The 15,411-nt window shown below is 34.7% G+C and overlaps 1 protein-coding gene across 1 annotated transcript; it reads right to left on the bottom strand.

The window, feature by feature from the left end:
• Positions 1 to 5,339: 5,339 nt before the first annotated feature.
• LOC144345205 (plexin-B-like) lies at positions 5,340 to 15,370 on the bottom strand. Its single transcript, XM_085503997.1, has 22 exons — positions 15,251 to 15,370; positions 14,631 to 14,798; positions 13,923 to 14,452; positions 13,461 to 13,524; positions 12,451 to 12,576; positions 12,084 to 12,184; positions 11,819 to 11,951; positions 11,455 to 11,617; positions 11,239 to 11,335; positions 10,905 to 11,025; positions 10,634 to 10,768; positions 10,094 to 10,195; positions 9,509 to 9,602; positions 9,078 to 9,262; positions 8,808 to 8,956; positions 8,539 to 8,662; positions 8,302 to 8,438; positions 7,994 to 8,167; positions 7,686 to 7,779; positions 6,870 to 7,160; positions 6,218 to 6,394; positions 5,340 to 6,093 (listed from the first exon to the last, which is right to left on the bottom strand). Exons 1-22 carry the CDS (start codon positions 15,368 to 15,370, stop codon positions 5,545 to 5,547), a joined length of 3,834 nt encoding a protein of 1,277 aa, XP_085360123.1. The 3' UTR covers positions 5,340 to 5,544.
• Between the last annotated feature and the right edge of the window lie 41 nt (positions 15,371 to 15,411).

Below are 15,411 nucleotides of genomic sequence, written 5' to 3'. Positions count from 1 at the left end.
AAAATATTGGGTAGTTAGGCTGGGAATTCATTATTATTTTAGACGTTTTCCCAACATGTTCAGTCTACATCAAATCATTTTAAACAATTGTGTTTTGACATGATGATATTAATATCAACTTTTGTTCACTTTAGAAAAAAATAATCCATTTCCATAGAAATACAATTTGGCCTTAACAACACTTGTCATTGTTTCAGGTTGATGGGAACTGTTGATCGGTGGCACCGTTTCAAGAATGGCAGCTGGCGACAGCTAAATTTTCACTGATGTACATGTGTATGTAGACATCAGCACAAAGGCAAGGAATTTGCCCCTATCAGTTTCTGCCTATAATAAATGACAATTATGTACATTCCTGATGTGGTCATTTATCTACGATAGCAACATCACAACCACGATAAGAGCATTTCTGATGTACATAGTTCAGCCTTTGCTGTTTCTTGCATGTGACAAAAAATCACAAGAAGATTGTAGTGAGCCAAACAACGGCCAAAAAAGTAAGAATGGGTACAGCCATCCATGCTAATGCATGTGGTGAATGAAATTCAATTATTGCATGACTTTATGCTCAATATTATACAGTGTGTGGTAGCCTATGCCGAATAATCAATGGCGTGGTCACAAATGATCATGAAGATTAATCATTATCACATACTTCATAGACACTATAACATCAAATTAATGGGCAAAGACTATAGATTATATCCATGCCCCTAGACATGGCTACATCTGAGGTCACCATTTCGCCAATGCCATTCTTGCAATTTCATTATTGCTGGCTGCATAGACCAGACTATTAATGTACAAGTATTGACACATTTGGGCCCCAAAACCATTTGGTTTTAGATGCAAAATTGAGATGAATCGTGACAATGGTGGCCGTGTAGGACCGGCAGGTTAGGTAATTGTTACTAGTCGCACCGTGCATGTGCACATCACACAAATCATATGAGTTCACAGGCCATAGGCCTAGTAAATCGCTGTCATCATTTATACAATGCTTTGCGACGACATGCTGTCGCTGCCGCAATGAGACGCCACGTTTATTTTTGACCATTAGATTCCCTGATCCATAACATCATGTGCGAAATATCCTGAAAATCGGCTTTATTCAAAGCGCTGAATAATTGTAGCATGGTGTGCAGAGTTTTCGAGGTAAAGCAATTGTTATATATATTTAAATTTGTGGAAAAAGGCACGAGCCCCTACCTATAGTACAATGTCTGTACGGAGTCATCGAAATCTAAGCTAATCTACGTCATCGAAAGGTGCGTGTACGTATACTGTAGATAATTTCCTTGACGCTGCATTGCATGCGTGAATCGACGTCACGATATCAATAAATCTCCGCTTTTTTCAACAAATAATTCACATTTTCTCCCGGGAAAACTTCGTCAGTCTTATTTATTAACCTGAACTTTGTCTTGAAATTGCACATTACACCTAAATAAGCGTCTTTGGTTGATTTCTGGCACCTAACGAGTTTAAGAATGACCTGGTGATCCGAAATTGACCTCGCAATAAAAATACAGCCGCTTACGGCGGGTCCCGGGATCATTGCCTCTAGCACAAGTCTCCATTCAACTCGCTCAAGTAACTATACACTGGTGAGCTACACCAAATCAGCCACCACAACTAGAAAGTTATCAACACATTTTAGATTTAAAAGCTAATAATGGAAACAATAAACTGACTGCACCAATACATTAATTATTCATAAATGGAGTCAATTTGTGTAGTTTTCTTGATTTATTCTGCAGATATGAGTAAAATATAGGTAAGGCTTTGGCAAAATTTGGATGAGCAACTAATATTCTTCAACCTGGTATTTTTTTTATAGATTTTATTTTTCTTTCTGTTCGTCCGTTTTTTCCAGTTTAAAAAAATATGAGCTCGCTGGAGCTTTCATTCATTGCCTATTTCTTGCACTAGGTACCAGCCGATACTCCCCGCCCATATGGACTGCATACGGTTGATTATAGTTCCTGGGCTCCATGTGATATTACATATGTGTCGTAATGGTGTCAGAACCTCTAATGTTGAAGATTAGTGAAGCAAAAGTGTTTGTTTGTAGAGACTTCAAAATTGATACACGTGGTTATTTGTTAAAAATTGCATTGGCAAATGAAGTTAGGTAAACCAACACCAGATTGTCTTCATTATCGAATATGTTTTTAATCCAGTTTAGTTTTTTGTAGGCGGTATTTGTGATGCACCAGTCACATGTGTGATGAATTTGGGGCAGACATTGAACAACATTTTCACAATCTGGAGATATGTTATTTCAAATGTTTGTGAATGTAAGTTAAAAATATGTGGACAGTGGAACAAGTATCTTCTCCTTTGGGTAGGTATGTGGGGTTGTTCTGAACGAAATAAAGTTATTCATAAAAATGGTTCATTGCATATTCACTATGAGCAGAAAAGAACAAGTGCTAGTATAATGTACAAGGTAAGAATACTTTACGTATGGATAAAAGATAGGCAGTGTTCATGAACACTTAGTTCCATTTCCCTGTCATATGTTCAGTTCTGAATTATTTTTACCCATATATATCAACACCACTAGATATCAATATGTTTGGATGACGCGGTGTTGTTAGATATTAATTTGTTAATTTATAAACAAATGCTTATTATTTTATTTTTTGTTCGTACATGTTGCGAGTATGATGTAAGCAAGTAATATTATATGCATATACTCGTATTTGACCTTTGTTATTAACATATTCCTAAGCCATATGTGTGAAAGTTCTTTTATGTATTATATTGTCCCGTATCCTCCACGTACTTCCATACATCTGGTACATACTAGTGCATTAATAGTTATTATTAGTTATACAAAACGACTACGTAGAATGTCAATTGCTTGTGAATCGCAACGGGAATGTTGTCAACATGTTGATGCCTTACTCCAAACTGTTCAATACGCTCTTTCTTTTTTCTTGGGCAAGTTGTATGTGAAGGTGATGGTTTTCACTGTACAGTGTGCCGGCATTTAGACAATACAGTAAATCCACAATATGTACATAAACGGACCACGCACCCACACTCCAGAACTATCACGTTCTTACAAAAAAATGTTATTCAACTAACCATTGCACCAAAATAATCACCTGTGTGATTGTCAGTAAGCATGCCAAACCATGCTCAAATAATAATAAGATAATTGTTTATTTGGTTCTCATTTCTACTGTGTGATATTACATTTGCCGATGTTTTACAAGTTTTAATCGTAAAGGAAGATGCACATTACCAAGTTTTAATCTAAGCCAGTAGAATCTTGAATTCAAATGTGTTGATTTAAAAAAAGTGCGATTACTATATGCACAGATGTTCATTATTAGGATTTGTAGATGCTGTAGCCGAAACTCCTTCACCACTTCGCATGTATTGAAAAAAAGATCTGCATTCAAGTAAGTGAACGGTGGCGGTCGGTATAATTTTTACACGTTCATTTTTTGTCTACATCATTCAATAACAATTCATATTACTCCACCTCATGTAATCATGGGTTTTAACAACATACATAGTTAGACAGTATAACAATTGGCATATATACATGCTACACTTTATACTTGCTATATTCTATATACTTACTATCATTACTAGTAAACACATCGCCAGCAACCACCTGAACTGTATATGTCAACCTATCTGCGGCACCTCCCAACAACAGAAATGTGAATATATGTTCGCAAAAATGGCATTGTAGAAGTATTCTCGGCATTCCTTGTAGTTGTAAACAAAAACAACACAATAATGAATACCCGGACACACTACGTCCTAAAAAATCGCTTGCATATCTCAATCATCCCAGCGACGCCACGGGGTTATGTCATATAATTTATTATACAGTTACATCAAGTACAATTTTAGCAATCGATCGATAGTTCGGCTATAGCTCTGCTGTATTATTGACATGATATATCTGTCTTGGTATTTGATTGGCGGATCATAATTATGAATACTTAACAGTTTTAATGTTTGTAGGAAGGTGTTTCAAAGAAGAAATGAAAATGTTCATACTAACAATTATGAAAAATGGTCTGACAAATTGCGTTTCATTTATTGCTATCACTCGGTCACTTCGTACCACATATCCAAGGTCACGTCATGGCAGACGGTTGCTTCGTACCTAACGGTTACTCTTTTCAAGCCATGTATGTACGACATGAATATTTTGTACCAAGTAACTACATTCCTAGATTACGACGGTTGTTATAAATCAGGTACGGGTACAACAAGTTGACTGCTATGCACATCTTTGAATTATGCTACTTCAAGGTACATCGGAGGCTTGTCAAAAAGAAAACAATTAGTCAAATCTAGCATTGTTTGAGATTGTAGCTTAATTCCCCTTCTATGTATGGCAGTATGTGCTCTTGTTGGTAGACCTTGCAGCAGATTCGCTTTATAACGTTGGAACTTTAGTAGAAGCAATTTTACAGTGTTTGATACATTAAATAACAAAACGAGGAAAGTTGGGACACAGATTGTGAGTTGGAGTCTTTTATGGAGTTTTTAGTGTGATTACCAGTGTTGGCGCACATCTATGTCCGTCAATTGCAATTGTATCACACGATAATCGGTATTTTAAGCACATGGCCTTAACGTAGAAGACCACGTTTATTGTTCATATTTATCGTTATGATATTACCAGACGTACTAACATGTAAGACATTTTAACCTGCTAAGACTACTATTAAAACAAGGGGTATTCCCATCATGGAATTGTGAATAATGCTGTACGTAGCTGTCATGCAGATCGTCAAAACTCCGGTAAAGTCGTATATGTTGGTCCGTGCGTAATGCTTGTATTTCAGTATTCCACGAGTATGTGTAAACATTCTCGATGATAATGATCTGTTTTTTTAATTTTAGATTCACAAACTGAAATTGATATAGAATCTAAAATTGAAAATTCTTAATCTATGACATTCTGTCAATTGAGTAGTCAATTGAGAAACAGAAAATCGAATTGATGCATGAACTTCATTTATATTTATTCGTACAGAGAAATGTTTACAGAGACTATTTGTACATCAGACACTGCAGAGTAGTATGTAATGTGGCGTAATGTAAAGATATTACAATATCACATAATCTACAAATGATAAATGTATAATACATTAAAAAACGTTAATTTCATCATACCTGGAAAAAGCATATCTTCGTCGGCGAGTTGTTGAAGCGTGGTTAGTTTTATATTTCAAAATACATATATGATTTATTACTTCTGACAGTGGTTAACAATGATAAAACTGTTTTGTTTTTTTTAATTATAGAAATATGAAATATATAAACACTGGTTTGAATGCAAATGATTCAGATACATAATGATGAATTTACATAATGAGGAATTAACATTTTTTGTCAATTCACAATGATGACGATAACATCATTTTCATTTTAACAAATTTTAATCAAAATATATAGTCATTCGGTAAATAATATGTTGTCTCAGTTTATGTGTACTTTATGTATTGCCACAGTGAAAACACACATGTACATTTACTTATTATTTATTAACATACAATACTATTACTTCGATTCGATTGGTTTGGTGTCTGGAGTAGAACGATCAATCTCTTCATAATTACTTGTCTCCTGTTGCTTGGTAACTGCAGGTTTGTTTAGTGATTGATACTGACTAACATCACATGGCTGCAATGATTCATATTCACGTGAAATAAGCATTGTTTCCAATGCTTGATAATCACTGGTAACTTGGGGTTGTAATGTTTGATAGTCACTCGTTGTACACATAATAACAACTCCTTCATTTGCTATTTCAGAAACAGGTGTTTGTAGTTCTTCCTCAGCAGTTGAACCACGTGGATCTGTCGTGTTTTCGTCCTTAATATCACTGAGTTTAATGTCCATGTTCAGAACATTTCTTCGTAAGTCATTGATCTTTCTCACACTATCAATATGTTTACGCTGATATATGACAATAACTACTACGATTACAATCAATAATAAAAATGCCACAACAGATAGACTGACTACAATAAGAATGATATTAGGACCCGACGTCTGGTCCATGTAAGAAAAATATCCAATGAAGAAGTCAAGGTTTCCAACAACAACCTGGAGAAAAAAAAATGTAATGCAATTGAACGTATTGATGACAAATTTGAGTTTACTATACAGTACCACATTAACATTATCACGATAGTTGATTTGGTGAATGGGAATATAGAATATATCTTACCATCACTTTAGGTAAATTGTTAATAGTTGCGGTGCCATTAATATCCACGCCTCTGGGTTGTGATTCAGGAGGTATACAGTGCAATATAGAATTATCAATACCTGTTACATTACATATCTCAGTTCCAATGTATACGGTCACTTCATCCCTCGTACTGGCAAGATTGAGGTTCTCTCCCTGAATACAAATATCGAAGCAACCATGCAATCAGACATGCAATCAGGCGGACATAATATATACCATAGAAAGTGTTAATATACGGCCAGTAATTCGACATTGTAATGTGGGTAAATGTTGTAAATATTCACTGTTGCCTATAACATATGTTATAGCACTATTAGATTTTCCTCTCTCTTAAATGTTTACTTTGGTAGCCGTCATACCACTTAAACACAAACCATTATAAATCAAACTCTACACATGCGTCAATTTGGAATTGTGCTAACTCACAAAATACGTTAGACTGTGTCAGCGTTGGTAGTAAATATAACGTGATATACAATGTTCTGGTATACAACCATATACGAACCAATACTAGATAGTTTCGAGGGACAAATTGCGTCATTTTGGGAGATTGCACGGTTTGTTATTTAAACATACTCTATACATGCCATTCATATTTTTATTGCTTCTAAATGTAGAAACAATTTACCTTGATATAGAGTTGCTCTCCTTCAAGGTGGTTGATATGTGCTTCATTATCAAATCTAAAATAAACTGGGTCCATGTAGATCTTGAAATATAACTGGGGAAGACTGCGTAGCTCATGTACACTGTCCATTATAAATCCTATTGTCACATCTACACAAGTGTCACCGCATGTCGATCTTTTAGATTGTGACGACTCATCTGATTTCTTCTGATTGGGTTGTGTTAGTGGTGGATATGGTACATATGGAGTTATGCATATCATACTGGTATCGGACAATACTTCACATGGATCCTGTAATATAAATTAATCACACTTAATATTGTCTGCTATCATATGTGTATATTCGCTATCACCTTAATGTCACAGTGTCGTAATATGCATTTCATATATCTGTGTGATATGGTACCAGACTCGTAGGTCAGATTTGCTGCTAATGTAAATCGGATTTTTTTTTAAACAAGTACAACGTGAGAGCAATTTGATTAAATCTGATGTAATTTATGTATTTTATTAGTACTTTATTTCATCAAATGGATAACGAAATAAAATATAGCATAGTATATTAGTAATAAATATATATTTGAAAAACTTTGAAAATAATATGGTTTCACAAATTTATTCTTTTCTGCTTTCATGTTATGTCGAGAATTTCGCACCGTCTACTGCGTATTCATTTGAAGGATTCATAGAGAATTTTTTACAACTCAGCAGCAATTTCACTAACAGAACAATAAAATGAAATACACAAAAAATATATTATACGCTAGTATTTTTTCGATGGTGTTCTAGCGTCTAGAGAATCAAAAAATAACTCACTGAGGTATAGGCTTCTTGGTACATGTAAATTATTAGTTTAGGCTCCTGAATTGAACCAAAATTTGTTCCATAAATACTAACATGTCGACCTCCACTGAAAGTTAAATTCAATAAAATAAATCAATAAATAAATAATCAATCAATCATACACACAGCGGCCATTGGTTAACAAAAGCTGAAAACATCCAACTAAAACCTCTTTACGCATCATTGTTTTTTATCTCATGAAATCAGGCAACGCGGTCAGCAACCGAATAATCAAACTAATGCTTGTAAATTGTGTCTGTATATGTGGAAGTTACCCTAACCTGAACATACTTTCCTCTTTTGAAATACTGAGTACTGTAGGATTTTCTGTGTACTCATATGTTATTCCATTAATTGGCCGTGCAGCGCCATCGAAATACACTGTAATCGTTGCACTATCTGTTTGTTGATGTGTTGGGGATATACATGCAATACTTGTACTATTCACTAAATCACTATGAACGAATAGAAAAATAGAAAAAAAAACTGATTTTAATAAATATATTTGTGTCATATAGATGCACTATTTATTTGTTGATTTATATATGTCGAAAGATGTGAATACATACTGACATTACTCCCCTGTTACCTTTTAACTGTACACAGTGATCCATCAATAAATGCTGTTATATTCCTTCTAGCATTCATATATTTTCCTGATATCACTATTCTAGTACCTCCTGCTTTGGGACCAATCTTGGGAATAAAGTCATTTGGAACTTGTTTCTGAAGAAATGGGAAAAAAGATTCACGTGCACAAAATTAGTAATTACAAAGACACAATACATCTTAGTTCAAAATAGATTCAACAAGGCTTAAATATTACCCTCCATGTAAACTGTATTGAGCTTCCAGATATTCCTGTTTGGGGTGTTCCATCAGTACCAATAACTGTGACACTGACCTGGCCAGACATATCAACATCTGCAGAGTCTGTTGTGCATTCAATACTGTGGTTGGAAAGAAATTAAATGACAATATTTGTCATTGTTATCAAATGTGTTATACCTATTAATCTATATATTTATTTAGTTCATTTCGGTTTTCGTTGTTTTAGATAGTACGTTATGATAATAGCTTAGGGGGACATATTACCTTCTAGATACAGTGTATCTTTCTTCAACCAGTATGCAGTTACGATCTCCGATGTAGACACTGTCAATGTGAGAGTACGTCTTTCCCAAATTGCTACCACTAATGACAATGTCTGTTCCACCTTCAAATGAACCAGAAGACGGCCAGACCTGAAAGAATAACGTTAGAATGTACAATATTATTACCATAGTTTAATGCTTACTTGAAATATATACTTGAAATATATTCAATTTTCATTTTCATTGTCAAATTGACAATATTTCATATTACCTCGTAGATAACAGGGTTACCACAGTTGTGAGTTGTATCTTGTGGCAACCAATCATAATCACAATGTTGTTCAATCTGACAGGAATTATCACTAACACACCATCCACATTGTAGTTCCTCTCTACTTGTTACAGTAGATAAGCATTCACTACAGTCAAGACTGACACTACAATCATACAATGTTACTGTAAATAAAATATCAGATTTTAAATGTCAGAAACTCAAAACCATGATAGTCATGTTATGGATTTATACATTAGCTCGATGAATTGACCACAGTTCTGCTTTCCAAATTTACCAAAGCAGAATACATGTATATTATATCACAAACACTGGTGACCCTCTAATCGTTGACCATAAATTAATCTAAACGGGAACCGGAAGTTGATTTTGCTGTATTGTTTTCAATTGATGCTCTCTAACAGACTCACCTATGTATCCATATATATCATCAATGATATAGTTATCATTCCATTGTACAATTAAACTCGCGTTAAATTCCTTGGTATCAGCATTATAGTGGTACTAAGACAGAAACAAAGGCTTACAAATACTATTAAGCATTGACTGCTATGACATGATTATACTAGTATTATATAAATAGAAGTAGAAATTGGGTTCAATTGCATACAAATGTTCACACGTGATTGGTGAATATGTAGTACAAAATACTACACTGTCCCTACATTACCTTTGAGCATAACTGGAAGTTGCATGCCAAATATAACAATATGGAGAGAGATCCTGTCATTTTGACCACATTTGACATAAATAAATAACATGCATATAATATCTGGTTGAAATAAGGATACTTTTACATCAAAATTGCAACGACCACCCATATCGTAACAGCCCAAAAGCCAATTCACATGTATTACATTGTGTATCGTCGTTGTCCCAAACTTGTTTTGATAGATTGAAATTACTACGGGTGCACAAATCATAAAAGATTGAAAGTGTTTCATATCAAAACATAGATCAATCTCGCAATGGTAAGTTACCATTCGTATACTCACTTCTTTAGCATCACAAATCAATGTAGATTCGTTAGATATTGTAGCTGGTGTAGAATCTTCAAATCCAACTCCTCTGAGAATACATTCATAACCAGAATTACCCTATAAAGATACAAACATATCACAAATCAATGTCCATTCATTATATTCAGTAGCTAATATATATACACTGCCTTCGCTGGGAAACCATGTTTATCCCTTGGATATAACAACCACTAGAGCACTAAAATAAGATCAAGGGATAAAACTTCGTATTTATATGTTTCTTCAATAATCGTCTGTCCAGGAAAGTAATATGCCCGTACTAGACTAGCTATATTTGCCATACATATGATTGCAGTTGCACCTTAATTTTTTTAAACGTGTCTCATTAGGACCAAATACAAATGTTAAATTTCATTGGTAATAACCTTGTGTGAGTGTACATTTCTTACTGTAACAAGATGTTCCTGCTATAGCTTGTAAAGTTGTACCCTAAACAAAATGCATAGTCTCAAGGTGTAGGAAATAAATTTATTGCTGCAATATAATTCAGTTTACCTTCAAATCCGGGATATTGACTGCGTTCACTACATACGATATTGTCAAACCAACATGAATTAAAACTTCATCAACTTGCTGTTCTACATAAGGACAGTAATGACGCCCTCTTCTCCCAATATTACCAAATATATTCTGAAACGAAATTGTAATAGCCATGTACGCATGAAAGTACACTGTTTATATTTACTCAATTGTATGTGCTATTATCATGTTCTTTATAGTTAACATTATCGATAATTAGTGCATTCATGTTATGTTGTGGACTTACATTTTCACCTACAACAATTGTGGAACTGTCATCCTCCGCACATGTACTACTTTCATGTGTACATTTGTTCTCATATATACACCAATCACATGCCCAGTTACTGCTTACACACTCTGTACATCTGGAGATGGTAAATTGTAAACAATAACGCTTATTACTTCTTTAATACGCCTACAATGTGAAATATTGTTGAAATACTGTGAATATATTGTTTATCATGCCACGTGTACACTGAGTGTAATATCTAATTGTTAACTATGTCTACTATCATAGTATGATCAAATATTCGTATAAACATTAACCATTTACAGATAAAAAAATGTATTACACTTACGAATCGAGGGCAGAGCAATTGAAGAAATGGAATGCAGTATGTACAAACTCTATAGCTGTTTCCACACTTTTTACGGAAAGTTGTACTGCCACGGAATCTAACAACAAAAGAAATGTCATATTGCACTTAATTGCAAGTACTCTAATATCGACAATATGTTGACAACACTGCTGACTGTATTATAAATGCTGATGTATATAGCATGATTTACTTAACCTTGTTCACTTGGTATATCGGGTCTATCGTCGATAGGCGGTGTATCACAGGTTAAGGCATTTCCAGATTGAACAGCAAGTGTTATAAATTTGACTCCAAACTTACAATGATAAGCTGAGATTATATTACGTTCATCGGGTAATTCAATAACACTGAGAGTGATCTGAATAACAATATAATGATAGTTACATAAACTGAGATAAATTGTGATATGTCTGTAATATCATAATGTAAAATGCATTACGATTTTTACATTTACCCATTTCGTCATTATGAAAAGCATTATTGATCAGATATGTGTACAATCATGATATTAGAAACATTATAGTTTAATGAGTTAAGAATGACTGTACTAGTCATATACCTGATTCCGGACAGTAATTGCGATACTATTCGTTGGTTCTATTGATGTTATATTAACACACATATCATCAGAAAACACATCTAACCATCTTGATGTTTGGTCTGACAATGAACAATCACTATAAAGAGAACATCTGCCAAACCAAAAAACATACACGTTTATAACATTTTTTAGTCGTACCTTCGTTAAATCAAGATTGTCGATGTATTTTGTTATTCATTCAAGTATTCTCCTGTATTATGTAACACATGTAATACATACTAACCGTTTAGCCAGTGTACACCAACCACAATAAGGATCCATAGCACTAAAACATTCACTGCATGATGTATACTGATTACAATCTTGCACTTTTAGTTTGTAAATCTAGAGTTACATATAGAGACAAATAGGATACTAGTCAGAGTGTATGTACACTATCATTATGGTGTATACTGATTATATTGTGCAGGAGAGCAAATGGTTCCCGAGATTTCCCCAGGGCAGTTGCGATGGTCATTCTCCATAAAAAATACTGAATTAATTTCGAACAAAAGTATGAAAAGGAATTATACCAGTGTTTTCAAAAGTTGTATTTATATAATCATTTCTTCTACCAATATTCCTTTAATTCTTGCATTTTCTATACTTACTGTGTGTTGGGTGAGCACATAGACATGTTTAAAACTAGTGTCAAACGTTATATCAGACAGAACAGTTGAAGAGTACAGGTAGTACATATCGTATTCTACGGCAGAAAGTCTTTGTCTGAGATGAACCTAGAAATAATAATACACAAGAAAATTAATATTCACAGTCAAAACTTCATTTTTTCATTTAGCTTTCCAAACAAACTAACCATTACCGACATTTGAGGACCAAGGCATAATAGGCGTAAGATTAAACCACAAAGAGCAGTATCGACGGATAGGCTGCAAACTGAATACACACAAATTAGAAGTGTAGTGTAGTGTAGTGTAGTGTAGTGTAGTGTAGTGTAGTGTAGTGTAGTGTAGTGTAGTGTAGTGTAGTGTAGTGTAGTGTAGTGTAGTGTAGTGTAGTGTAGTGTAGTGTAGAGTAGTGCAGTGTAGTGTAGTGTAGCGTTGCTTCGCGTCATGTAGTGTAGTGAAGCATCGCTTCGCGTCGCATGCAGTGTAGAGCATTGTAGTGTATTATACTGTAGTATACTGTAGTATACTGTAGTATAATATATAGTGTAGTGTAGTATAGTGTAGTATAGTATAGTGTAGTGTAATATATAGTGTAGTGTAGTATAGTACAGTGTAGTGTAGTATAGTGTAGTGTAGTGTAGTGTAGCGTCGCTTCGCGTCATGCAGTGTAGTGTCGTGTAGTTAAGCATCGCATCGCATCGCGTCATGCAGTGTAGAGTAGTGTAGTGTAGTGATTTTTGATTTACGGATAAATAAAACGAAATTACATTAACGAATGTGACTGATAACTTTTACTATGAAAACCTTAGCATCCCGTTGGCAGGCCAGTCACACTGGTTCTCACTACAAGAGGTTACGATCCCACTGCCAAATGCTAAGGAAAACTGAAACGTATATATACATATTTATATGAAATTTTTTCCACGTATGCGGATCTGCAGGAAACCAAACAACCAAACTTGTTATGCGGGAAGTTGGCACCCAAGGCTTACAGGTACTACAGCCTTGCCAAATGTTGACCTGGAGGTAGTTGTGGCAAAGGGTAACCTCATTCTCCTAAGTACAAAAAATCCACAAAAAGATACAGTTAACACCATGCCCAGGACTTTGACTAGTTGCCAAACAAAAGTGTGAAAACGACTTCTGAACCATGACAGTTTTCACAAATGTATTTGTAATTTTCGATTTTCCAAGACCAAAGAGCGTCATTTGTAGTCCAAATGTATTCGAACCTGTCCTGTTTCACAATTGTGAAGTACTAGTACTCAGATTTAATTCTGCTGGTGATAAAAGTTTTGAGAATTTCCAACGGGTCCACAAAAGCACTTCCCTCCCGTTTTTTCCGCCGGGAGATATGGATAGCTACTTTTGCAGTGATAAGGATAAAAAGGAAAATACTCTCACACTGACGAGAGAGAAAACAACGTGAGTGGTGAGGTGGCAAAATAACAAACCACCAAGAAGGAACCGTCAAACCAGGTTGTAAAAATTCAGAAATGCGCGAAATGAAGCGACAGAGGGCACCAATCGCCGGACATTGAATAAAAATGTGAATGAGCGAATCCAGATCACCACAAAGTGGACAGTTTCCAGAATCGGCAAAATTTGCCCCAGCAAGAAAACCAGCAGTAGTATATGCACCATGTATTACATGCCATTGCAAATCTCCCTCACGTTTTGTGACGGGGGCAGTATAACACCCTTTGAAATTGGGTTTGATATCTGGAGGCAAGGCCAGAAGATCACGCCACACAGTGTCAAGTTTGTCCGGGTGACGAATTCTGTTCATAACCGCTATAAGGTATTTGTATGTAGCGCCTTTTTCAAGTTTGTATAGTGGAACATTCAGCTCGTCTGAGAAATGTAGCTGGAAACTGAGGTGACTAGCTACAGGTTGATCAAGTACAAAGTTGTCTTTAAATTTTGTGTTTATGGTTGCTTTCAAATTACCAGGAATAGCATCATGTACAGCATTTATACTTAGCTTAACATTTAAACTTAAACAGTGTAGAGTAGTGTGGGGTAGTGTAGTATAGTGTAGTATAGTGTAGTATAGTGTAGTGTAGTGTAGTGTAGTGTAGTGTAGTGTAGTGTAGTGTAGTGTAGTGTAGTGTAGTGTAGTGTAGTGTAGCATTCTGGTTTATTTGTATAGTAATCCTTACCTTCAGTAAGTGTCCATCTTGTGTTCCTATAAACCCAACAGTGTGTCTTTGTACAGTGGTTACACCAATGGATGTAAGTAGTTTATTGGAATATACCAGAATGGCATCTATAGACAAGGGATCTTTTCCATTGACATATCTATACAGACCACCAGTTGAACATTCCTCCTAAATAGCAATGCGAAGCTAACATATGGTTGATTTGTACGTGGAATATTTGTTTTCTTATCAAACATATATTTACATGATTAATAATAATTAATTAAATTAAACGTAATGCGTACTATAGGTGAGTTTAGCCCATTATAATACAGTTATGCAAGTCAAATATTCATAATCGATGATCAGAATGTATATGATAATCTCATTAACATTTTCTTTTGAACGAAAATGTACATTTACATCCGGTTCATCATGTTCATTCACATTAATTAATTATTTACATTCACTTTTAATTGCTTTTTTAGTATTTAATATTTCAGTATTAATATTATGTTACTATTAAACACACTTTTCATTGTGATTTTCTGTGAATACACAGCGATTTAACCATACCTGTGAATATTTCCATTTAACGGTAATTCGTATCTCTCTACCATACATTTTCACTATATACTTACTATGCTGCCCCCAGTGCCGAGACATGTCGATCCAATTATATACTCTAATTCATAATCTTCACCACCCTGAATAATACAACCGGATATAGCATCACTGAACGTTTGTTCAATGGCTGTCATTTTATACATACACACTGCAGATTGCTGCAATGGTGTTAAAT

The sequence above is a fragment of the Saccoglossus kowalevskii genome, chromosome 9, assembly GCF_978046115.1.
Source record: "Saccoglossus kowalevskii chromosome 9, keSacKowa6.1, whole genome shotgun sequence".
Lineage (NCBI taxonomy): Eukaryota > Metazoa > Hemichordata > Enteropneusta > Harrimaniidae > Saccoglossus > Saccoglossus kowalevskii.
The sequence above is the reverse complement of the archived record's forward strand: the minus strand, read 5'-3'. Positions and strand labels throughout refer to the sequence as shown.